General features: G+C 41.8%; 1 protein-coding gene across 1 annotated transcript; it reads right to left on the bottom strand.

Moving 5' to 3' along the window:
* Positions 1 to 6124: 6124 nt before the first annotated feature.
* Positions 6125 to 17026, bottom strand: LOC119733955 (peptidyl-prolyl cis-trans isomerase FKBP4-like). The gene is made up of 10 exons (XM_038207359.1): positions 16876 to 17026; positions 13656 to 13911; positions 12544 to 12642; positions 11414 to 11575; positions 10472 to 10540; positions 10161 to 10339; positions 9505 to 9588; positions 8516 to 8701; positions 7557 to 7796; positions 6125 to 6926 (listed from the first exon to the last, which is right to left on the bottom strand). The coding sequence occupies exons 2-10, from the start codon at positions 13900 to 13902 to the stop codon at positions 6657 to 6659; spliced, it is 1536 nt and encodes a 511-aa protein (XP_038063287.1). The 5' UTR covers positions 13903 to 13911; positions 16876 to 17026; the 3' UTR covers positions 6125 to 6656.
* Positions 17027 to 26604: the final 9578 nt, after the last annotated feature.

A 26604-nucleotide genomic window follows, 5' to 3' on the forward strand; every position in this document is an offset into this window, starting at 1 on the left:
ACATCACGAACGGACACTCAGTTTCACGTGAGTGCCCGGCACGTGGGAGTACTTTACAGAACCGTGTTATTTTGTTTTTCACGAACTGACACCTGGTACTACATGTGCGCGCACTCCGTACATTTTCGTGTTCACAAGCTGAAACCGGTCTTAATTTCACCAGCAAAAAACTTTAATTATATTTTTGTCGTAGTCCACAAATAATAAATAATGATAATAACTAATTCTTGTAAAGCGCCAAATCTGTCAAATTGACCCACAAGTATACCGATCTCGTAAATTTGTGTCAAACCTTTCATTTCAGCATTTTTCACCGAATTGTATTTCCGACACATGTTTGCGATTCAGTTTGTGAAAACCAAAATTATTCTACGCACCAGTGAAAAAAGTGCGCTCAAACACCCTGGTGTCAGTTCGTGAAACTGAAATTATATATTGATTATGCGGTTTCACGAACTGACAGTACACAGCGCGTACCTGTCAGTTGGTGAAAATGGTAACGAATTGTTTTGGTGGATTTTTGAAGAGGAAAAGGTATTATTTACCATGTACAAGTAATTTTAGCATGCAGCTGAACAAGGAGAAAGTTTCAGCAATATACAAGTACTAAAGCACATTAACGTGTTAATAGATGTATAATTAATTAACATAGACAATATGACAACTCTGAATAATTGTGCTTTTTTTTATTTAACCCTCTTATTGTTTGATCAGTCACAGACAGTCAAACATTTCTAACACTTCCCCTGCCATGCATTTGTATACAGACTAGTCAAATTCCATCAACAGACAAAAGAGGTAACTGGTAGGTACAGCTGGCATGTCAATCACCTCCAGTCAAAGCATGGCTATATCAAATTAACAAGGGAAGTCTTAAAGCCAGAGTCCATCATTTGCAGCTATCCAAAAAGTAACTGGCGTAATTATTGTTGAAAAACATACTTGGTTGAAAGATAGTAAGGGGACTAAACTCCCTTTGAAATTATTCTTTCTGGCAAGCTGTCATTTTGAAGAAATCAACGAAAGAAGGCCTTTCAAACGGTGCGTCTTAAGAAGCACCGTTGGAAATTTCAGTCAGTGGTTCCCTTTTTTATTCGGCGAAGCGCGCTCAAGCGTTGGCACGACGCACACGCGCGTGTGGTTGCTATAATTCATCGGATCAGTGCGGGACATCGCGTAGCTGCAGTCGGCTCTATGAGAACGTGTCTCGGGCGCTGAATTTAGGCCTAATTCAAAACATGATTCAAGGAACTTTTGATTTGAGATCGAGATCCTAGAATGTTATTTTTCTCGAAATATACAGCTGAAGCTGAGCTGAAACTTCATCAGGTTAGTTGTTCAGCACCCTTCTTTAGATTTTGAGCACTTTTGTTGCTTCAAACGAACAAAATGCACAAATTACAAATGATGGACTATACCTTTAATTGTTAGAAATAATCACTTGATTAATTTTGACTGTGGTGATGACGTAGCTGATTAATCTGCATACCAGTTTTACACTCTTATGAATGTTGATATACGTATTGGATGGGGCCTAGCTTGCTTTACTGGTGAAGGGTTGGAGTAATTGTGATTACTATTAAATGTGATTTTGTTTTTGTTTTTGAGTGTTATGGATAAATATAGGCTTTGAGGGGGATACAAGAATATATTACACGAGCTATAACAATATTTCACGAGTCAAAGACGAATGCAATATTATTATACTGGTGATTAAAAAAACGAAACCCAAATGTCGGGACCACTGTTTTAGTGAAGTTCTGCATGTAGCAATTTCAAAATCTAGGACAAGAAAGCCCAATTCATAAGCTTTCTTTTAGTAGAAGAGTCATTCAAATCACTCATGTACTTTGCAATAGTTCCCTACCTACTTATCCTATTTTCAAATGTCATGTAATCGGAAGCTGAATATTTTTTTGGCCAATAACTTAGCCAGTTTGGTATCTCAATGAAGTAGTCCAGGTCAAAGGTCATTCTGGATAATATTGCATTCTGCTCGTATTTATTGGCGAGCGTCGTGCGCTAGTCTCCCTACACATTTAACCCCGTATGACCTGTGACCCGTATCATTATGCGCATGCCCAGTTGAAATACTGAGCTGGCTTACTGATTTTCATTGTATTATAAGATGGAATTTTTAGTTTATGCGGTACCCGCTGCTATGTACATCAGATTCGAACCGGCCAACCGATCCCGCTAGCTCGATGGTCGAGTGGTAAGACATCTGCACTAGAAAGCAGGAGGTCGTGGGTTCGAGTCCCTCCCGAGTGATTTTTTTCCAACTTTCACTCGGGGGGTAACACACTGAGTATACAGTGTAAAAAAAAACGTCGTTGAAGGGCAAAACCTAATTTGATTTGATTTTCATTGTGTAAGATTACTTCAAAATGCCTTTTACAGCTCTGGGGGCTAATGACCTTAAATGACCTTTAAATTCAAACTGAGGGCAGCAATCGCCCCCGTATTATTTGTTGTCCTATAAATAATGGATTTAGTTGCCTGCTATAAATCAAAAAGCGCTGTGAAAATTATTTCCAGAAGACTTTTTTATTGGCAAGGAAAAAAAGTATTATTTAGGGAAAGCACAAAAAGTTGTCTCTTCAGCAGAGACTCGTTGACTGTTTAAACTGTGACCTTTATTGTTTTACCTGTGTAGTTGGTTGTACATTTCATTGAATATATATACACTGTAAGACACCTCACCAAAACACTTGTAACTGAATAAAATATTTATCCTAGTATTGGAACTGATTGCTTGAAATTGAATGGTGTTTGTTTAATATACAGTCGAGTCTTGTTATAACAATCTCGTTCGGACCTGGCCAAATTGTTTGTTATATCAGAATTTGTGTATTAAGAGGAACATCAGTCCCATTCATTGTGCACATAAATGCACAGTCGGGACCAAGGCTTTATGTTTGTTATAACCAGGTTTTGTATTAACAGAGTTTGTACTAACTTGAGTCAACTGTAGTTATGTAAATCTATCAATATGAAATACTCTGTACCATATACACGTTTATAACACCTCACCCACAGATTCTGTGTCTTGATTGGCCGAGAGCGAGTCACATGTTACTTTCTAATTTTGCTATCTTTCTGTGCACGGCCAAAAGTACTATACCCGTAGCAACCAAAGTACTATACCATTGGCAACCAAAGTACTATTTCCACAGCGCGGTATTTGCCTGCAAATGGATGCTTGTGTGCGCGTTGCGTGTATCGTTCCAGAGAGAGGGCGCCGCAGACTTGGGTTCAAACATTTCGTGAAGGGGTAGTTTGGAAGAGAGAAATACATTTTCCACGAATTTTGTATTGAAATTGAAGTTTATTTCAACTGTGTTCAGATTTAAATAATTTGAAATATTAAAATCAAGCAGAATTTGTGGGTGAAGTGTTATAAAACAAATATTGAATGCTTTATCTCGTGGTGAAGTAGAACTAGCCTCCCTCGGTGATCCATGGACCATTCTATTTTCCCTCGTCTTCGCCTCGGGAAAATAGAATGCCCACCACTCGAAGCATTCATTATTTGTATAATATTATGTACTTTGGGAGTAGGAAACTAAGGACATTAATTTTTGTTAAACCTTGCCCAATAAAATCACTACGCTTATCCAATAAGTGACTGCGGTACCTTTGTCCCGAACCAAAAGTGGGCGGGGCCAAATAATGGTCATTTCAGGAAATTGGCAAAGTTGGGGGTGGGGGGGGGGGGGGCTTGGCTTCAGAAGGGATTCATACAAGACTTGTTTTATATTTGTACACAGTCAGACAATTCACACTACATGTATTTATGCATCCAAGACATTGGTTTTTATTCTTGAATAATATTATTGACGTAAATTTCGTTCTCGTATAATGCACATTGACATTATTTGCATCCTGATTAACTTAATGGATCTGTTCCATTCAAATTGGTCATTTAAAATTTAAACACTTACAAAAGAAAAACTATTACATTTTGACGGTGGAAACAATATTCTTTCTTAGTTAACCTTCCTATACGAACTTCCTAAGACAATCAAAAAATCAATCCTCTTCCCCTGCCATGCCTTTTACAGTCGGATATTTCAAGCAAGCACTTTGACTAGTCAAATTCAGTCAACCGACAAAAGCAGGCAAGTGGTTGGCACAGCTGGCTTATCAATCACCTACAGTCAAAGCATAGCTGTATTAAGTTACATAAACAGTCACAGCCAGTCAATCCTGCTTCGTGTAGGCTGGGAACTCTTAACTGTTGAAAACAGTCACTTGATTGAATTCGACTGCAAGGACAATTTGATTTGTCATGAGGATATTGTGAGATCACGAGACATCAAGTCAATTTTATTTCTGTTTACATATTTTTTGGGGGGGCAATGCGTAGTCAACATTACAGCTTTGTGTATTTTATATAATGATTCGGATCAAATACTTTGGAAATCTTAAGTTAATCTTAAGTTATCATCAGAAACTTCGTGGGACTCGAGGGATTTTACTTGTGCGCGTTCCTATGTGGTAGACAGTCCCTACTTCGTCTGGCGTCCCGACTTCGCTCCCACAGGAAAGCGCATATGTAAACAAAGCCATTACGTCATTAGGACTTAAAGCTAGAGCCCATCATTTGCAGCCATTCGAAAAGTAACTGGTGTAATTATTGTTGAAAAACATACTTGGTTGAAAGATAGTAAGGGAACTAAACTCCCTGTGAAATTATTCTTTCTGGGAAGCTGTCATTTTGAAGTAATCAACGAAAGAAGGCATTTCCAACGGTGATTCTTAAGAAGCACCGTAGGAAAATTTAAATTAGTAGTTCGTTTTGTTATTCAGCGCAGCGCGCACAAGTATTGGAACGACGCACACGCGCGCGCTGTTGTTATAATTCGTCGGATCAGTGCGCGACGTCGCGTATAGCTGCAATTTAAAACATGATTCAGTAACTTTTGATTTGAAATTGAGATCTTAGAATGCTGTTTTTCTCGGAATGTACAGCTGAAGCTTAGCTGAAACTTCATCAGGTTAGTTGCTCAGTATCCTTCATTAGATTTTGAACTCTTTCGTTGCTTCAAACGAACAAAATGCACAAATTACAAATGATGGACTATAGCTTTAACTCTATCTCATCTTCAAAACATTGGCAAACAAATTCCTTAGAAAACATAAAAAATAAAATACAAAACAAATTCTTTACTTAATAGAGAAACACAATTTCTTGAAAGGTCGATTTCTCGAAACCAATTCCATTATTTCCAACAACTCGACTTGAGGAATGCTAAGCATGAATATAAAGCCGACGCCCAACTTTGGAAGTTTCAAATCACAAATCCCAGAGTTGCAATTACAAATCCTTCAAAATTTACAAATGGGTAATTGTTACACAGTTACTCCAGACAAAGTATTTCAAATTTTCAAGACAACTAAAGCTTTGCAATCAAATTAAAGGTAGAGTATACTGGAGATCATTTGCAGCTATCCAAACCGTAACTAATGAAATTATTGTCGAACTGCTTACTTGGTTTAAAGGGAATATACAACATCTGCAAACATCTCAAGACGAAATGATAAAATTATCACGAAATACCTTACTGGATTGTTAGGGAATGACAGTCTAAAGCATTCTGTAAAATCGTGGCTCCTGGTGTGCTGACATTTTCAAGAAAAATGGTATTTTTCCAACGATGGTCGGCCGACCAGCGTTGGAGAAAACTGGCTTTTTTTTTAAAACAGCTTGCAAACTCCTTGCTGCAAAAACTATTTGCAATGGATTACACACCTGTGAAGGGGTACAAGCCTGCTAGACTGATTCTCTGACCTCACAATTCCCCAAAGTCGATACATTCTCTGTTTCATCTTAAGTGGGGTCAGGGAACCAGACTACATGAACATGAATGGTCTTCTTCATTTTTCCAGCATCTACAAGCCCAAAACGTGAAACAAGTCATTTTAACAATATTTGCTTTAACATACTAATCCTCCAAATCCATTTATTTCTGAAAATTGGAGCAAAAGCAAATGTTGTACATTCCCTTTAAAGCTCGTCATGGCCATAAACTCCCTGTGAAACTATTCTTTCTAGCATGCTGTCATTTTAAAGAAAACAATAACAGAAGGTCATTTCCAAAGATGAGTCATGTGATGCATTTTTGGAAATTTCCGTTAGTAGTTGGTTTGTAATTCGGCAAATCCGTGAATGGGTGCCACACGCTTTGACACAGCACACTCTTTGTTGGCTCAGTGTGTGACATCGCAAAGCTGCGATCGGTTGAATGAGAACGAGTCCCAGACGCTGATTTCGGGCGCAATTCAAAACATGACTCGGCGACTTTTGAATTGAAACCAAGTTCCTAGAATATTGTTTTCTTGGAAATACAGCATTCACAGAGCTAAAACTTCATCAGGTTATTGAGTTGTTATCAGTGCACCCGTCTTGACATTTTGAGCAATTTGTTGCTTCAAAAAAAAAAAATGCACAAATGACAAATAATATATCCTACCTTTATAAAGCTCAATTCAGAAATTGTCTATCACTACACGTATATTTCTAATTTACATGCTTTTTTTGTTGGTTTTATTTTTGCACAGGTTTTCTAAGATTTCTAAGATTTGCTCCAGAGTAATCCATATAAAATTTCACAATGGTCAGTATAACACATGAAACAGTTGTAGGGCTATCCTTATACCTCTACCTCTTCCGTGCCTTCTGCTTTTGTTTCACTGGGTGCATCACTGGGTGCATCGCTGGGTACATCGCTGGGTGCATCGTTGGGTGCATCGTTGGGTGCATCGCTGGGTGCATCGCTGGGTGCATCGCTGGGTGCATCGTTGGGTGCATCACCGCTGTTTGATGTCTCATTTTCTACCTCGCTTGCTGCTTGTACCTCTTCCTTGCTGAAAACGCCGCCAAAGTCGGGAGGGGGCTTACTGGTCATTTTCGCTGCTTCAGCCTGCAAATGGAAGATGAGGTACCTCTTTATGTAATGGAACAATCCACCTCAATCAAAAGGGCATTGGGTTGAATTGGGTGAACCAAGGGGTATTAGGGGTGTTGTTAGTTACTGAGGGACCGTTTTGAAAGCATCTGCAGTTCCAGTTGACAATCCACACAACGAAAAGACTTAACCCCAACTCCCTAGGCCTTTTTGCTAGGATGTAGTCTCAATCCTGCAAATTCCTCCATTATTTCTTGAATATGGTCCGTGGAGGGGTGACCGCTGCCTGAATCCTGCAAAATCCTGCGGCAGTGACTGTCAATATGTTGAGGCTTGGCCAGTGACATCCTGGAGCAGTACGGAGGATTTCAAGCATAATCCAGGCCTACATGTACATGTATGTACGGCTGGGCAAAAACAACACAAGGTCCAGCCCAAGACCTTGACAAAGTGCATCCTATGAAATCAGTTACGCACTTTTGCCATGTAACCTCAATCCTCCAAATTCCTCCACTTTGGCAGACAGGCAAAGAGGATTTTGAAGGATTCAGGGCGGTAAGGGTTTAAGTTGATATTTTGAATATTTTAGTACCCCATCATTACAAACAGTAAATTAAATTGTGGAGGATAAAAATTTCAACAAACCTTGCGATCCTGCTCAGCAAACTTCTCAAACATGTTACCGTAGATTTTCTTCTCCTTTTGCACGGCTTGTTTAATCTTGTGCTGGCATATCGTCAGTTGGTTCTTAGCGGCCTTGTTCTCGGGGTCCAGCTCAACTGCCCGACGGAAATCGTTCCTGGCCAAGACGGGATCCGACAGGGCCAAGTGGGCTTGACCTCGCCGGAACAGCCCCTTTACGTTATTGGCGTCTAGCTCCAAGGCCTGGACAAAACACAAAAACATTGTGACTGCAGGAACGTCTCAAACGTCAGAACGCTTGGAGCGTAACGCTTGGAGCGTTCCACTGGGGAACATCACCTGTTCCAATTGGGAACATACGTCGTTCCAACTGGAAACAGCCCGGGAACGTCAGGTGTTTCGTGTGGGAACATTGGTCTATTTGATACAAAAATAACACTTTTCTTGAAAATGACAGCCCACCAGGTGTCATGATTTTACAGGATGCTTTAGACTGACATTCACTAACGGTCCAGCAAGGTATTTCAAGATAATTTGGTAGTTTTGTTTTTTTAATATTTGCAAATGTTGTATATTCCCTTTTGGGTGGCATGGGTGGCTTGCGCGTAAAGCGCTCACCTCTCACCAAGGTGACCACGGTTCAAATCCTGGCCGCGGATCACATGTGAGTAGAGTTGTGCGTTGGTTCTCTCCTGTGCCACGAGGGTTTTTCTCCGGTTTTCCTCCCTCCGGAAAAATCAAACACTTTCGATCTCAGGCTGTGCTCCATGGTCATATATGGGTCGATGTGGCTGGCAGCCATAGGCGCCTTTACGTGCCAGCGGCCCGACCACGTTGTAGCCGCGTCCTTCGCAATTCAGCATTCCAGCTGCGAGTAAGGATGATTAGCCTCCCAAATTATTATTATTATTATTATTATTAAATGGACACACAGACAGTTACTAACCCCACCTATCCCCTACCTTGTCGCACGAATTGATAGCTTCAGCATTGTCTTTACTCTTGATGTACGCCATAGCTAGGTTCAGATGTCCGGCCAAAAGGATCTCCTTGGATGTCGTCTTCTGTTCATCTGAGAAGTCCGAGTCCGAGTCCAAGAAATCCACAACCTTCTTGTATTGTTTGATGGCTTTCTGGAAGTTACCCGCCTGTTGACGTGAACAAAGTACAGTAAACGTTACCACAAAGTTTGCTACCTCGAAACTCTGTTTATCACGAAGTAATACCCCATTCCTGTCAAGAGAATAGGATTTTATGTACGCAAATACCTCCTACCTTAGAATACCCGCACATGCCGATACCTCTGTTTACCTAAAACTTTCAGGGACGTAGCCGATGGTACAAAAAAGGGCACAACTTTTTTTTTTTAAGTGCACTTTTTTTTTAAAATTGATGGAGGGGGGTAAGCACTGGTGGAAAAAAGGGCATTTGAATGGAAAAGGGCAGTCTTTACAAATTATTGGGGGGGGGGGGGATTAAATATCGCCCTTACCCTCCTGCTGGCTATGCCGATGACTTTTGTTTAACTTGATCATTGTCAAGTTGGAATAATCGAAGCTAAATTATTTGAAACTGCACAGCCCTAATAAACACCACTTTTCAAGCCTTCATTCCAAGTTAAACTACACAATTGCTTGCTCCACACTACAGGGTGAGTCAAAAAGAAAGTGACCTGGATTCATGTTTTTCTTTCTTGAAAAGCAATCAAATTTGATACACCAATGAAGTAAGTCTTAATTTTTTAATTTTTTTTTTTAAATTCAGTCACTTTCTTATTGACTCACTCTGCAGGTGTCCCTTCCCCAGAAACTTCCAGGAGTGATTAAGAAACGTCATCTATTCTTCAGGTCTATATAGCTTGCTACATGAAAAGAGTCAAAACTGAACATTTCTGAGGGTTAGAAATTTAGTTTTTTCAAGAATCATTACCTAACTTCTGCAGATCCCTTACCTTGAAATACTCCGTTCCTTTCGCCTTGGATCTCTCAGCTGCGCTCAGCTTCTCTGCAGCGTTCATCTCCCAGGATTCCTTGGCCTACAAAAACACAAACAGCACAGTGTGTGTCTGGGGTTCAGATCCTACACACGTATATGTTCATAGCCTATTGCCTGTGTAGTCACTTAATTCACTTACAGGCTATACTTGCTGCACATGCGCAGTGTGAGACATCCACTAGTCTTCGCATATTGGCGACATTGTACCAACATATGCTGGCGCTATGGTGGCATAAAATGTCCAAATTATATGAGTGTATACGAGTTTTCCCAAAGTTATACCCTGCAAATATACTCAAATTAAGTTTCCAATAAAACTTACCATATAATCAACTAGGCTACATTTTTTTAAAGAAATAATCGTTATTTTTTTTTTTCCATTAAAATTGACCGTGAATCATATTGCATAAGGAACCTGATGGACTCACTTGCCACTAACATTTTTGTGAATGACAAAATTGATGGATTTTGGCGGATTCAGGATATTTTCTAGTAAATATACCCAAGGGGTTAGGGTTAATCAACCAACATTTTTTTGACAATTATCCTATAATCCTCCAAAACCGCCTGGTTGAAAAGTCATGACCATATTCATTATAAATCTAAACATACCTTGACTAATTTGCTGAGAGTGACGGTGTACTTGAGAGTGGCATTGGAAGGAACATTCAACTCCGGACAACCTTGGCTTCCGAATCCATACTTGGGCAGAATCGTGAATTGGGACGTCTCTCCGTCCAGCATCTCGGACAGACCTTTCTCTAAACCCTCTGGAATGTTGTGTTCACAACCTGATTGCGAACAAGAACCCAACTTTATTTTTTGACATTGTCTTTTAAAAAGTGAAAAAGAGCAATCTTGTTAGATTTTACATTTTTTTGTTTTTATGAATGATGCCACGATAAATCTTGTGTTTATGGTACCTTCTCCCATCAGAAAGCTGACGTCACGTTCATCAAAGACGGTATCGCCATGCTTGCCGACAATATGAACTGAAAGAGGAAAACAAAATATTAAAAATAAATAAATAATATACAAACAATAAGATTGTTACTTGTTCATTAATTTCTGATTGTATTTCTTGCAAGATTCTGACCCCAGAGTTGTGAATGTTGTGTTCTTGAGCAGGACACTCTACCACAATCACAATTTCTAAGATGAGACAGGCATGGCGGTTTCTCTGGAAGGTTTAGATGCTGGTTTAAAAGATTGTTAAAATGTCTCAACAGCCAGTGCCGTAAATCTGTGCCGGCCCCTGAGATTTACGCCCCTGCCAACAACTCAGCCATTTTTCTAAAACATCTACTGGTTTGGTTAGTGGAAAACCATTAGCCTCAAGATATCGGACCACTGTAAGGTTTTATTTTCAACAGGGAGTAAAGCAGGGGCTGGTGGTTTAACCCTAACCGCCCTGAATCTTTCAAATCCTCTTTGCCAAAACGGAGAAATATTGAAGATTGAGGTTACACGGCACAAGTGCGTTACTGATTTAGTAGGATGCCCTTTGCCAAGGTCTTTGGCCGGACCTTGTGTTGTTTTTGCTCAGCCATGCATAAATATAGGCCTGGATTATGCTTGAAATTCTCTGTACTGCTCCAGGATGTCACTGGCCAAGCCTCAACATATTGACAGTCACTGCTGCAGGAGTTTGCAGGATTCAGGCAGTGGTCACCCCTCCACGGACCATACTCAAGAAATAATGGAGAAATTTGCAGGATTTAAGCTAAATGTTTTTTTCCATGAGGCCAACTAAAGGATTTTGCAGGATTGAGGCTGTATCCTAGCAAAAATGCCTAGGGAGTTAGGGTTAAAGCTGACATTTGGATCTGGAGGTGAAATAGATATAGCAAAAGGTCAGAATTTACCATCAACGCTAGAGTCATCTGTCGCTTTGTCCATTCCCTTCCCTTCCTTAATCACTCGTCGCATGATGCCGCCATCTTTACTCTCACTCAGGTCTTCTCCTGACCAATCAAAGAGCTCCACCTCAAAGACTAACGTCGCATCGGCCGGAATCTTGCCTTGACCTATCAGGAAACAAAGCAAAGTCATCATAAGCAACTTGGGATCAGGTTGGCGTAGCGGTACTTTCCTCGCCTTCCACCGCTGTGACCCCGGGTTCGAATCCCGCCCGGGCCAATATGCGGATTGGGTTTTCAGTCCCTACCTGATTCCGTGGGTTTTCCTAGAATATCATTCTGGGGTTTTCCTCCCACCTCTAAAACTTGTTATTTCCTTCCACATCTTCTACCAAGTCTTATCTATCCTGTTCTGGTGCTTGTGCTGTCGGATGTTGTCAAAATAAATAAATAAATTTAAAAAAAAATTCATCATAAAAATGGGACTTGTGCGGACATTCAGGAGCAGTTTTCGTTGATACTTGCCAATGTCCACAAGCTTCATTTGGCATGTTCTGTACTCACAATACTTGTGCTCCATCCTCAACTAAGCTCTTGGAAGTACAGTTGCAGTACTCCTGCACCCAAGCCCTTCATTGTGTGATTACATACATGTACATGACTGTGTGTAACACTGTTATGAAAATTATTCAATGAGATTTCATTTTTCGGAGTTGTGGAACAGAAAAGTAGGAAAAAGTAGGAATTTCAAGAAAAAAGTAGGAAAGATAGGAGCAAGAAGGAGAAAGTTGGAAAAGTAGGAATATTTGAAAGCCTGTATTTGGTCCAAGCCTAGTCTTGTTAACCAGTTCACGCCGGATGACATGTATTAAGGCAAAAGTTTGGCGGTATTCGGAACGGATGACAGATGAACACGCAGGGAGTGAGGCCGGAAATATCTGTCAGTGACCCGCTTGCAGCGAGCGAGGCTGGAAATATGAGTGTGCTGCCCGAGGGTGATGGCTTCAACCCGCCTGGCTTGAGGTCGAGTGAAAAGAAATCCCGGGCCTCATTCCATTCTTGTCAAAATAATCCCGGCGCGAACTGGTTAAAATTGGTAGGGGAGGGAACAGGAATTGTAAACTGAAACAACTCACCATTTTTGCCGTATGCGTAGTCTGCACTACAGGTGAGAACGCACACCTCCCCCCTTCTCATTGTAGCCACGCCTATGTCCCAGCCCTTGATCACTCGTCCTGCAAGACAAACCGTTCAGTGAAAAGGTCGGAGCAAACCACACTTTAAAAAAAAAAATATTTTTACTTGAGCTACACTTTATCTTTGTTCATTGAAAAAAACACATTAACAACCTTGGCATACATTAACTAACACCTACCAAATTTTTTATGAAATTCCTTTCTACCCGGTAGACTGTAAGTGAATAATAGTCTCAAGCATCCTGTGAAATCATGGCACCTGTTGTGCTGTCATTTTCAAGAAAGTGGTATTTCTGTATCAATTTCCAACGATGGTACATGTAGGCCGACCATCGTGGGAAAATTATGAAATAACAGACTTTTTTCAAATAGGCCTACTGCCCCCAATTTACCAAATTTAGTAGGTCCACATTGTGTTTGCAATTTGTCACACATCCGTAAACAGGTGCAAGACAGCTGGACTGGTTCCCTGACCGGACAATTCCCCGAAGTCTATAAATTGCTCTTTTTTCCATCTGAAGTAAGCTCAAGGAACCAGACTACAAGAACATCACTTTTCAGCATTTATGAACACAAAGCTTTAAACAGGTCAGTGAAACAATATTTGCTATAAAATACTAACGCCCAAATCCATCCATTTCTGAAAATTACAGCAAAAGCTTTAACCCTAACTCCCTAGGTCTTTTTGCTAGGATGCAGCCTCAATCCTGCAAAATCCTCCAATTGGCCTCATGGAAAAATAGCATATAGCCTCAATCCTGCAAATTCCTCCATTATTTCTTGAATATGGTCTGTGGAAGGGTGACCACTGCCTGAATCCTGCAAAATCCTGCAGCAGTGCCTGTCAATGTGTTGAGGCTTGGCCAGTGACATCCTGGAGCAGTACGGAGGATTTCAAGCATAACCCAGGCCCTATAACATCAGTCATGCACTTTCGCCATGTAACCTCAATCCTCCAAATTTCTCCACTTTGGCAAAGAGGATTTTGAAGGATTCAGGGTGGTTTGGGTTAAATGGAATCTCCTGTTGTTAGAATACACGTAAATAATTACCTTCTCCCAATTTGAAAGAAAACTTTTCATTCCTCCTCCGACTCGAGTCAAACTCTTCCCCGTTCATGAGAGTCCCAACATAATGCACGTAGACTGTATCCCCCTTCATGGGCCGTTCTTCCCCAGTGGTATCACCCTCTTTCACAATGGCCTTTAAGACTCCTCCATCCTTGTCAGGGGTGATGTCCTCGCCGGTCCCAGCGAGGGGGTGTTTCTGTGAATCGTCTGCCACATTTTCAACGGCCATTTCAGCTTCCTGCATGAACGGGGGCAATCGTTTTGATTTTGTTATAGTAAATAATAATAATAATAGTGGATATTTATAAAGCGCACGTATCCACCAGGACTGGTGCTCAAGGCGCTACATCATTATTACCCCTGCTCATTGGGCACATGAAACATTCCAAATACCATCTCAGCTCCCTGGGGAGTATACAGCTCGATGCAGCCTGTTAGGCGCAAGGAAGCTAATTCAATCACAATAACCATCTCTGCCCTCACAGGTACCCATTTACTCCTGGGTGGAGAGAAGCAATGAGTGACAAAGTGCCTTGCCCAAGGGCACACGCACCATGACCCCGCCAGGACTCGAACCCACAACCTGCAGCTTTACCCGCAAGCCACGAATCAGTGCCCTTAACCACGAGGCCACAGTACTCCACACGGGAGTAAAGGGATACTATGGGTTTTTATTACATTTGGAACAATTGTTGTTCAGGGGATTCAAATGTCCTTCTTGTCTGTATTAAAACATAACATGTTAGATCCAGGGCCTATATGTACTTAGTCTAGATAACTTATATTATCTGTATAACAATTAAGAAAGTTAGCTCATGGTTTAAATATTAGGCCAAGCAAAAAATAAACCAGATTTGTTTGCGCACGTTTGCGTATCATTTTTCAACATGAAATTTCCTGAAAATTAGACATCTGAAAACATGAAAAAGGCAGAACTTTCTGATTAGCCTATAAAGAGGGTGAGTATGCTTCTAAAGCAAAAAAAAGCTACAAACTACCGGTAAGCCTAAATGTGAAAATCAAAATTTGACAAAGTTCGACATGTTTTTGTACATGGTGGAAGTGTGGCCTTTATTTACGGAGGTACATGTAGTCCAGCGTGTCCAGTAAATTGGCCACATTTATGGGGCTAATACTCGGCATGTGGGTTCACTTACCCATACATGTACATCCAAATTTTTAACCAAAATAAGGACTTCCCGTGCTTCCTTTTTGAAAAAAAATTGTCTCTTAAAGCTATAGTCCATCATTTGCAGCCATCCGAAAAGTAACTGGCGTAATTATTGTTGAAAAACCAACTTAGTTGAAAGATAGTAAGGGAACTAAACTCCCTGTGAAATTATTCTTTCCGGGAAGCTGTCATTTTGAAGTAATCAACGAAAGAAGGCATTTCCAACGGTGATTCTTAAGAAGCACCGTAGGAAAATTTAAATTTTGAAGTAATCAACGAAAGAAGGCATTTCCGACGGTGATTCTTAAGAAGCACCGTAGGAAAATTTAAATTAGTAGTTCGTTTGGTTATTCAGCGCAGCGCGCACAAGTATTGGAACGACGCACACGCGCGCGCGGTTGTTATAATTCGTCGGATCAGTGCGCGACGTCGCGTATAGCTGCAATTCAAAACATGATTCAGTAACTTTTCATTTGAAATTGAGATCTTAGAATGCTGCTTTTCTCGGAATGGACAGCTGAAGCTTAGCTGAAACTTTATCAGGTTAGTTGCTTAGTATCCTTTATTAGATTTTGAACTCTTTTGTTGCTTCAATCGAACAACATGCACAAATTACAAATGATGGACTATAGCTTTAATCATTTGCCAACCAAAATGGAAGTTCACGGCGGGCGGGCAGACAAGTTCAGTAAAACTTGTCTGATTCCCCGACCAACAGAATCCCCTTTCTTGTACGTACACGTGTGAGGGCACCGTGCCTGTGTAATATTATAGAACGAGACTAGTAACTAACAGTTGTTATGGCCGGCCACATCATTCATAGTCAATGCGGTGGGGGGGGGGGGGGGGAATCGCCTATTTTGGGGATCAGAACAGCCAATCACAAGGCACCTTGCTTATTCATGCTGAGTTGGACTAGGACTAGCCCCATAAATGTGGCCTATTTACTGGACTGCCTCCGTAAACATAGGCCACACATCCACATGTACAAAAACGTGTCGACTTTGCCAAATTTTGATTTTCACATTTAGACTTACTTTTGGTTTTTTTTTGCTTTAGAAGCATTCTCACCCTCTACATAGGCTAATCAGAAAGTGCTGCCTTTTTCAGATGTCCATTTTTCGTGAAATTTCCAGATACATTTGCACACGTTTGCGTATCAAAATTTCAACATGAAATTTCACAAAAATTTTACATCTGAAAAAGGCAGCAGTTTCTGATTAGCCTATATGGAGGGTGAGAATGCTTCTAAAGCAAAAAAAACCTACAAAGTAAGCCTAAATGTGAAAATCTAAATTTGGCAAAGTCGACACGTTTTTGTACATGTGTGGCCTATGTTTAAGGAGGCAGTCCAGTAAATAGGCCACATTTATGGGGCTAAGTTGGACTAGGACATGAAAAAACAGCAGTCGGGTCAGTAGCACATCACACACAAAACAGTCCACTGACCTGTCAGCTGTTGGGTGACTAAGCCTAGCCGGCCATGGCTATATATGTAAAATGAACCGCTTAAACAGTTAAGGACATGAAGGAGAGGTTCAGCAATTAATAAACGAAGTGGCTATCGTTACGGCAGTCGTTGTATAGCGCCCTCTACGATACTTTTTTGATACGCACGCAGGTATATAATTATTTGTTTCCACACAGTTAGGGAGCAGTGCGACAGCTCAGTCGATAGAGGGTAGGATTTTGCACCGCGAGGTTGTGGGTTCAAATCTCAGTTTTGCACTCGAATTTTTTTTCCTTTTCTAACCTGAGGCTTTGGAGGATTTTTTTTAAAAGGGAAATAGGGCCTAAAGTCCGAATTTCATAACGTTCAAATTCACTTTTTTCCTTCTAATTTGATATTTTCTTGTAATGTTTTTATAAAAGTTGCAGTCTACCGTAAAGATAGAAAATAGGAAATGCGTTACGGCTGCCGTAACAATAGCCACTGCGATTAATATTAAAATCATGAAAATAGGCCTAGGGGAAATTACTGCCTGAAATAATCGTTTAACCCACACGTCTACCAAGGAGAGCCATTCTTACCTATTGTTTACAACTTCCTGAATCTTGGTGTTGAAAAACTTGAATGAACAAAACGAAAGTACAACGCGTTAATTAGGCCTAACTCGAGAGTTTCTTTGTGATATTCGACCACATGCGCCACACACACACGTACACACGCACAGAGCTTTCTGGAAATAAATGTAGTGCGCCCTCTGCCTTCAAATAAAGCCAGTCGATCAAAATCCAGGGATTGCTCAGTCTGACCAAAAAACCCTAAAAGGCGCTTAGGCAGAGGGCGCACTTTATTTTCACTCGGCAAGTTTTAAGTTTGGCAAAACTTGCTGGTCCCGGAGCACACAATTATTTTCTTTTCATGCATCTGCATGGTCTATCGCACAATGGGCTGGAATTAGTCCATTCTTTGGCGTTATTATTAGGCGAACCGGATTAATGGACCGATCCATTAAACCCCGCCCACTGCGCACTGGGCAAATTAACAAGTGCTCCTATCCAATGCCACACTGCATTTTTTGCCGCGTGCATCATACGCGCGTGACTTTTTTGCGAGCACGTCGGACATATAAGTCACGGCTGTGATTGGTCAGAACACCATTGGGCAGTGCTTACTGGATCGGTCAATCATAATCCACCCACACACCGTATACCTTTATTAGAAAAAAAAAATAATTCTCCATTTATTTCGTTGCATTCCCGATGATCATTATCGTACACCACCAAACATTTATAGTGAATTTCATGTCGCGAAAAAAAAAGCGATGTTGTAGAACTTCAATGTCTAGGAAAAATTGCGATCATCGACAGTGTCGGGAAATAAATTATTTAGTACGTCTTAGTTGTCCCTAGTTCGGGCACAGGGCGGCAAAACCGGGGTAACACTCCTTAGATTTTCCCAAGTGCCCCTCCTGCGGACATAAATGTGCCCCCCTTGAGCATAAAATGTGCCGCTCCCCTCTAGATAAAAACAAAACTGGTTCCAAAATATCGGATAACTTGTTTTCCCAAAATGATACAGCCTGAGAGTTCTGAGCGGGAAATATGAGAACCCGAGCCATAAAACCGTCTACAATGGGCCTTGAAAATGGGCACATTATAAATTTCAACCAGAAATACGTCAAGAACCAAGCATTGGAATTTTCAAGTCACAGGATTTCTGTCTCTTAACATAGATGACATCATACCCAGGTAGCAAGCCCATATATGGGGCCCATATGGGAAGTATCTGGGCAACCTGGGTATGGGCAAACCTCTATGTATCCCATATGGGACCCATATGGGTTATCCCATATGGGGCTCTACCTGGGCTTTCCCATATGGGTGTCATATGAGGGAAAACTGGGCAAACCCATATGGGCTAGAAAATGGGTTGACCCATATGGGTGTCATATGGGAAGAAACTGGGCAAGCCCATTCGGGCAGAATATGGGCTGGCCCATATGGGTGTCATTAGGGAAAAAGCTGGGCTGGCTCATGTGGGGAAAAGACGGGCTGACCCATGTGGGCGTCATATGGGATAAATCTGGGTACGCTCATATGGGCAAAATACGGGCTGGCCCATATGGGTGTCATTAGGAAAAAAGCTGGGCAAGCCCATGTGGGGAATATACGGGCTGACCCATGTGGGCGTCATATGGGATAAACCTGGGCACGCTCATATGGTGCAAAATACAGGCTAGCCCATATGGGTGTCGTTAGGGAAAAAGCTGGGCAAGCCCATATGGGGAAAATACGGGCTGACCCATGTGGGCGTCAAATGGGATAAACCTGGGCACGCTCATATGGGCACAATACGGGCTTGCCCATACGGGTGTGATTAGGGAAAAAGCTGGGCAAGCCCATGTGGGAAAAATACGGGCTGACACATGTGGGCGTCATATGGGATAAATCTGGGTACGCTCATATGGGCAAAATACGGGCTGGCCCATATGGGTGTCATTAGGGAAAAAGCTGGGCAAGCCCATGTGGGGAAAATACGGGCTGACCCATGTGGGCGTCATATGGGATAAACCTGGGCACGCTCATATGGGCACAATACGGGCTTGCCCATATGGGTATGATTCGGGAAAAAACTGGGCAAGGCCATGTGGGAAATATACGGGCTGACCCATGTGGGCGTCATATGGGATAAACCAGGGCACGCTCTTATGGGCAAAATACAGGCTGGCCGATATGGGTGTCTTTGGGAAAAAACCTGGTCAAACCCATATGGGGAAAATACGGGCTGACCCATGAGGGCGTCATATGGGATAAACCTGGGCACGCTCATAATGGGCAAAATACGGGCTGGCCCATACGGGTGTCATTGGGGAAAAACCTTGGCAAACCCATGTAGGCGGAATACTAGTGCTTGCTGGCCCATGTGGGTGTCATAATGGAAAGAAAACCTGGGCGAGCACGTGTGGGCAAAATACGGGATGGCCTGTATGGGTGTCATAATACTGGGCAACTCCATGTAGGCAGAATACAGACTGACCCATATGGGGGTAAATGGTAAAAACCGGGTGTGTGGGCAAAATATGGGCTGGCCCACCGGGGTGTCATTATGGAAAAAGTTGGGCAAACCCATGTTCGCGGAATACTGGCTGGCCTATAACGGTATCACATGGGAAAACCGTGGGCAAAACCAAGTGGGCAGAACACCGCCTGGCCCATTACGGATGTCATATGGGGAAAAGCGGCAATCCAATGTGGGTTGAATACGGATGGGCTCATGTGGGTGTCACATGGGAACAACCTGGGCAAACTTATGTGGGCAGAATATGGGCCGGCCCATATGGGTGTTACACGGGGAAAAGCTGATCTAAGTTTGAACTTCCGGTCGAGCCGGAAGTAAATGTCGAAGGAGGTCATGTACAGTTCGCAAATGTTGATCTATGAATGTAGCATCGCATTGCAAAGTATGATCACGATTGGTGATATTGTTTAACAGTTATAAGAGAAATAATTGATCATATTTCGAACATCCCGTAGAGCCGGAAGTTAAGGTCAAACGAGGTTGTGCACACTGCCAAGTTGTTGTTCAGTGAATTGTCTATGGAAAGGGAAAGTATTCACAAGATCGACGGTGTTAGTCAAGAGTTATAAGCTAAAGAAGTTGTTTAGAAAATGTCTTGTTGATCATTAAGAGTTGGTATGCAAAAAAAGTCATGAATATTTATTACGTAACTGAGCATGCTCACTTGTGAAACAAAACTGTGGGCGGAGCTTGACAATTTGCTAACTGTGATTTAGAAAATGGAAATTATTGGGCATATATATTGGAAGTGTGCACACAAAAGATATAATTAGAAAGTATAGAGAGGGAGGGATGATTATGGGGAATATGATTACGGGTATAGGGGATGTGATTACGGGGTATATTATGGTTGTAGATGCTATTTGGGAAGATTAAGGGATTAATTAGAAGAAGTAAAGTTGGAAGGTTGGATGGAGCATTGTGAGATGTATTAGAGAGGAATGTGACTAGGGTATGCAAATATTAAATATAAATGGAAATATAATGTGATTTGGACATTATGGTGGATGAAAACGTAATAAGGTAAGATTCAGGATTGAAATTCAGGATTAAGATTAGGATTAATATATTTTGGACAACCCACATTTTACCCAGATGGGCCCCACAGGTAACCCATATGGGTTATCTGGGCTGGCCCATATGGGTCCCATAAGGATCTTGGGTGCAAAATTATCTGGGGCCCATATGGGTCCGCCCATATGGGGCCCATATGGGTCCGCCCATATGGGACCCATATCTTGGCCCAGATGGGGCCCATTAAAGCTTCCCCATATTTTACCCAGATGTTTGCCCTGATGGGCCCCAGACATAACCCATATGGGTTTATCTGGGCTGGCCCATATGGGTCCCATAAGAATCTTGGGTGCAAAATTATCTGGGGCCCATATGGGTCCTCCCATATGGGACCCATATATTTGCCCCGATGGGGCCCATATGCCACCCATATGGGCTTGCTACCTGGGATCAGGGGGCCCACTTTGTTGGGGAATGGATAGGTCGATACACAATTTGGTTGAGGACTGTGTTTACCGTGACTTTTTATTCCACAACAATATTTTAATACACATTGATTGATTGAACTGTTTACAGTGAACTGAGACAAAGATAACTGGGTGAACTGAATTAGTGTCAGGGCAGGCCAAAGTGTCCAAACTGAATTTCACTGCAAGAACTGCAATCCGATTGGTAAAGAAAGCTTCAGTTCAATAAATGATGAGAAGGGATCAAGCATGATGCCACTAGTTTCGATTTTGTGCAGTAAGTGAGGCCTGTCAGCAACAGCCGACGTGGCTCTCGTGTATCGCGGTCAAAAGGGACCTGAACATGGATGGATTTGGACAAACTATAGCCTGTTGGAAAACAGATGAATAGACCAACCAGCTGGCAAATCGGCAAGGCTTCAGACTTGAAAACTTTTGGAGTGAGCCTCAGAAGTAGGTACTTGATGCCACTAGTTTCTTTTTTGGGCAGTAAGTCCCATAGCAAGGCCCGTCAGCGACAGCCGACATGGCTAGTATCGCGGTCTAAAGGTACCTTAACAAGGATAAATTTGGACAAACTATAGCTTGTTGGATAGCGGATGAATAGGCCAACAAGCTGGCATATTGGCAAGGCTTCAGACTTGAAACCTCCGGAGTGAGTCTCAGATGTGGGTACATGACGCCACTAGTTTCGTTTTTGTGCAGTAAGTCCCATAGCAAGGCCTGACAGCGCCAGCCGACAAGGCTCTCATATATCGCGATCTAAAGGTACCTTACCATACATGGCTTTGGACAAACTATAGCCTGTTGAAAAGCGGTTGAATAAGCCAACAAGCTGGCAAATTGGCAAGGCTTCAGACTTGAAAACTTTTGGAGTGAGCCTCAGATGTATGTACATGATGCCACTAGTTTCGTTTCTGTGCAGTAAGTCCAGTAGCAAGGCCTGTCAGCGTCAGCCGAAATGGCTCTCATGTATCGCGGTCTAAAGGTACCTTATCATGGATGGATTTTGACAAACTATAATTTGTTGGAAAGCAGATGAATAGGCCAACAAGCTGGCAAATCGGTAAGGCTTCAGACTTGAAAACTTTTGGAGTGAGCCTCAGATGTATGTACATGATGCCACTAGTTTCGTTTTTGTGCAGTTAGTCCCATAGCAAGGCCTGTCAGCGCCAGCCGACAAGGTTCTCATGTATCGCGGTCTAAACGAACCTTTACATGGATGGATTTGGAGAAACTATAGCTTGTTGGAAAGGAAATGAATAGGCCAACAAGCTGGCAAATCGGCAAGCCTTCAGATTTGAAATTGTTGGAGTGAGTCACAGATGTAGGGACATGATGCCACTAGTTTCGTTTTCGTGCAGTAAGTCCCATAGCAAGGCCTGTCAGCGACAGCCGACATGTTTCGCGGTTTAAAGCGAAACATGTCATGGATTTGGACAAACCATAGCTTGTTGGAAAGAAAGTGAATAGGCCAACAAGCTGTCGAATCGGCAAGGCTTCCAACCTGAAACTTTTGGAGTGAGAATCAGATTTATGTACATGATGCCACTAGTTTCGTTTCTGTGCAGTAAGTCCCATAGCAAGGCCTGTCAGCGACAGCCGACATGGCTTTCATGTTTCGCGGTTTAAAGCTAACTTAACATTGATGGATTTGGACAAACTATAGCTTGTTGGAAAGAAAATGAATAGGCCAACAAGATGGCGAATCGGCAAGGCTTCAATCTTGAAACTTTTGGAGTGAGACTCAGATTTATGTACATGATGCCACTAGTTTCGTTTCTGTGCAGTAAGTCCCATAGCAAGGTCTGTCAGCGACAGCCGACATGGTTTTCATGTTTCGCGGTGTTAACCTACCTAAACATTGATGAATTTGGACAAACTATAGCTTGTTGGAAAGAAAATGAATAAGCCAACAAGCTGGCAAATCGGCAAGGCTTCAAACCTGAAACTTTTGGAGTGATACTCAGATTTATGTACATGATGCCACTAGTTTCCTTTTTGCGAAGAATTCGATTTAATGCGTCACTGAATATTGGAGATATTTTGTCGTCCAGGACTATCGTTTCTGTGCAAAAGTGAGGCAAATGATCTTTTTGGAGTGCAACTGCAGCCTATCCCCCCTTTTTTTCCCCGTGTTTGCTCAAGACACTGTTGAGCAAGAGAACAACAATATTTTGTCTAAATCTTCTGTTTTTTTGTCTATTTTTAATGGTTAATAATCAGGCCAGAATTCGATTTAATGCGTCACTGAATATTGGATATATTTTGTCGTCCAGGACTATCGTTTCTGTGCAAAAGTGAGGCAAATGATCTCTTTGGAGTGCAACTGCAGCCTATCCCCCCTTTTTTCTCCGTGTTTGCTCAAGACACTGCTGAGCAAGAGAAGAACAATATTTTGTCTAAATCTTTTGTCTTTTTTGTCTATTTTTAATGATTAATAATCTGGCCAGAATTCAATTTAATGTGTCACTGAATTTCGGAAATATTTTGTCGTCCAGGACTATCGTTTCTGTGCAAAAGGGAGGCAAATGATCTGTTCGGAGTGCAACTGCAGCCTATCCCTCATTTTTTCTCCGTTTTTGAACAAGACACTGTTGAGGAAGAGAAAAACAATATTTTGTTTAAATCTTCTGTCTTGTTGTCTATTTTTAATGATTAATAATCGGGCCATAATTCGACTTAATGCGTCACTGAATTTTGGAGATATTTTGTCGTCCAGGACTATCGTTTCTGTGCAAAAGTGAGACAAATGATCTGTTTGGAGTGCAACTGCAGCCTATCCCCCATTTTTTTCTCCGTTTCTGCACAAGACACTGTTGAGGAAGAGAAAAACAATATTTTGTCTAAATCTTCTGTCTTGTTGTCTATTTTTAATGATTAATAATCGGGCCATAATTCGATTTAATGCGTCACTGAATTTTGGAGATATTTTGTCGTCCAGGACTATCTTTTCTGTGCAAAATTAAGGCAAATGATCTGTTTGGAGTGCAACTGCAGCCTATCCCCCATTTTTTCTCCGTTTCTGGAAAAGACTCAGTTGAGGAAGAGGAAAACACTATTTTGTCTAAATCTTCCGTCTTTTTTCTATTTTTAATGATTAATAGTCTGGCCAAAATTTAATTTAATGTGTCACTGAATTTTGGAGATATTTTGTCGTCCAGCACTATCGTTTCTGTGCAAAAGTGAGGCAAATGATCTGTTTGGAGTGTAACTGCAGCCTATCCCCCGATATTTGTACCTTTTTGCACCAGACACTGTTGAGGAAGAGAAAAACAAAATTTTGTCTAAATCTTCGGTCAAAATGTACCTTAAGATGGATGGATTTGGCAACCTATAGCTTGTTGGATAGCGGATGAGTATGCCAACAAGCTGAGAAATCGGCAAGGCTTCAGATTTTAAACTTTTGGAGTGAGCCCCAGACGTAGGAACATGATGCCCCCAGTTTTGTTTTTGTGCAGTAAGTCCCATAGCAAGGGCTGTCAGCGCCAGCCGAAATGGCTCTCATGTGTCGCGGTCTAAAGGTACCTTAACATGGATGGATTTTAACAAACTATAGCTTGTTGGATAGCGGATGAATAGGCCAACAAGCTGACAAATCGGCAAGGCTTCAGACTGGAAACTTTTGGTGTGAGGCCCATAGCAAAGGCTGTCAGATCCAGCCGACATGGCTCTTATGTGTCTCAATCTTCTGTCTAGTTTATCTATATTTCAAGATAAATCACCTGGCCACGGCTCAATTTAATGCATTACTTAATTTTTGAGATAGTTTGTCCTCCATGACTATCGTTTCCAAGAAAAAAAGTGTGGAAAATGGTCTGTTTGGACTGGAACTTCACTCTCTCCAAGTTTGTCCTCCATGACTAGTTTCCGAGAAAAAAAAATGTGGAAAATGGTCTGTTTGGACTGGAACTTCATTCTCTCCACGTTTTCCTCCGCAGTTACACAAGACTCTGTTGAGGGAGAGAAAAACAATTTTTTTGTCGCAATCTTCTGTATATTTTGTCTATATTACAAGATAAATCACCTGGCCACGGCTCAAATTAATGCATTACTTAATTTTTGAGATAGTTTGTCCTCCATGACTATCGTTTCCGAGGAAAAAAGTGTGAAAACTGGTATGTTTGGACTGGAACTTCACTCTCTCCAAGTTTTCCTCCGCGTTTACAGAAGACACTGTTGAGGGAGAGAAAAACAATATTTTGTCTAAATCTTCTGTCTAGTTTGTCTATTTTTCGTGATAAATTAACTGATTACCGTTTAATTTAATGCATTACTCAATTTTTGAGATAGTTTGTCGTCCACGACTGTCGTTTCGGAGAAAAAAAAGTGTGGAAAATGGACTGTTTGGACTGGGACTGCACTCTCTCCAAGTTTTCCTCCGCGTTTACCCAAGACACTGCTGAGGGAGAGAACAACAATATTTTGTCTCAATCTTCTGTCTAGTTTGTCTATTTTTCATAATAAATTAACCGGTTACCGCTCAATTTAATGCATTACTTAATTTTTGAGATAGTTTGTCCTCCATGACTATCGTTTCCGAGAAAAAAAAGTGTGGAAAATGGTCTGTTTGGACTGAAACTTCACTCTCTCCAAGTTTTCCTTCGCGTTTACACAAGACACTGTTGAGGGAGAGAAAAACAATATTTTGTCTCAATCTTCTGTCTAGTTTGTCTATATTTCAAGCTTGAAATCACCTGGCCAAGGCTTAATTTATTGCATTACTTAATTTTTGAGATTAAGTCAAAAAGTTTGTCCTCCATGAATAGGCCAACAAGCTGACAAATCGGCAAGGCTTTAGTTTTGAAACTTTCGGAGTGAGCCTCAGACGTAAGAACATGATGCCCCTAGATTCGTTTTTGTGCAGTAAGTCCCATAGCAAGGGCTGTCAGCGCCAGCCGACATGGCTCTCATGTCTCGCGGTCGAAAGGTACCTTAACATGGATGGATTTTGGCAAACTATAGTTTGTTGGATAGCGGATGAATAGGCCAACAAGCTGACAAATCGGCAAGGCTTCAGACTTGAAACTTTTGGAGTGAGCCCAAGACGTAGGTACATCATGCCCCCAGTGTCGTTTTTGTGCAGTAAGTCGCTAAGCAAGGGCTCTCAGCGCCAGCCGACATGGCTCTCATGTGTCGCGGTCTAAAGGTACCTTAACATGGATGGATTTTGACAAACTATAGTTTGTTGGATAGCGGATGAATAGGCGAACAAGCTGACAAATCGGCAAGGCTTCAGATTTGAAACTTTTGGAGTGAGCCCCAGACGTAGGTACATGATGCCCCAGTTTAGTTTTTGTGCAGTAAGTCCCAATAGCAAGGGCTGTCTTCGCCAGCCGTCATGGCACTCATGTGTCGCGGTCTAAAGGTACCTTAACATGGATGGATTTTAACAACCTATAGCTTGTTGGATAGCGGATGAATAGGCCAACAAGCTGACAAATCGGCAAGGCTTCAGACTTGAAACCTTTGGAGTGAGCCTTAGATGTAGGTACATGATGCCCCCAGTTTCGTTTTTGTGCAGTAAGTCCCATAGCAAGGGCTGTCAGCGCCAGCCGTCATGGCACTCATGTGTCGCGGTCTAAAGGTGCCTTAACATGGATGGATTTTGACAAACTATAGGTTGTTGGAAAGCGGATGAATTGGCCAACAAGCTTGCAAATCGGCAAGGCTTCAGACTTCAAACTGTTAAAGTGAGCCTGAGACGTAGGTACATGATGCCCCCAGTTTCGTTTTTGTGCAGTAAGTCCCATA

Source organism: Patiria miniata, unplaced genomic scaffold, assembly GCF_015706575.1.
Source record: "Patiria miniata isolate m_02_andy unplaced genomic scaffold, ASM1570657v1 HiC_scaffold_1, whole genome shotgun sequence".
In the NCBI taxonomy this organism is placed as follows: Eukaryota; Metazoa; Echinodermata; class Asteroidea; order Valvatida; family Asterinidae; genus Patiria; species Patiria miniata.

Excerpts from the sequence above, each read along its gene's own strand:
- LOC119733955 (XM_038207359.1), bottom strand. The coding sequence starts at position 13,902 with ATGGCCGTTGAAAATGTGGCAGACGATTCACAGAAACACCCCCTCGCT. Across the intron at positions 10,541-11,413 it reads AGATGACTCTAGCGTTGATG|TTCATATTGTCGGCAAGCAT; the intron begins GTAAATTCTGAC and ends TTCCTCTTTCAG. Across the intron at positions 8,702-9,504 it reads AAGGAACGGAGTATTTCAAG|GCGGGTAACTTCCAGAAAGC; the intron begins GTAAGGGATCTG and ends TCACGTCAACAG.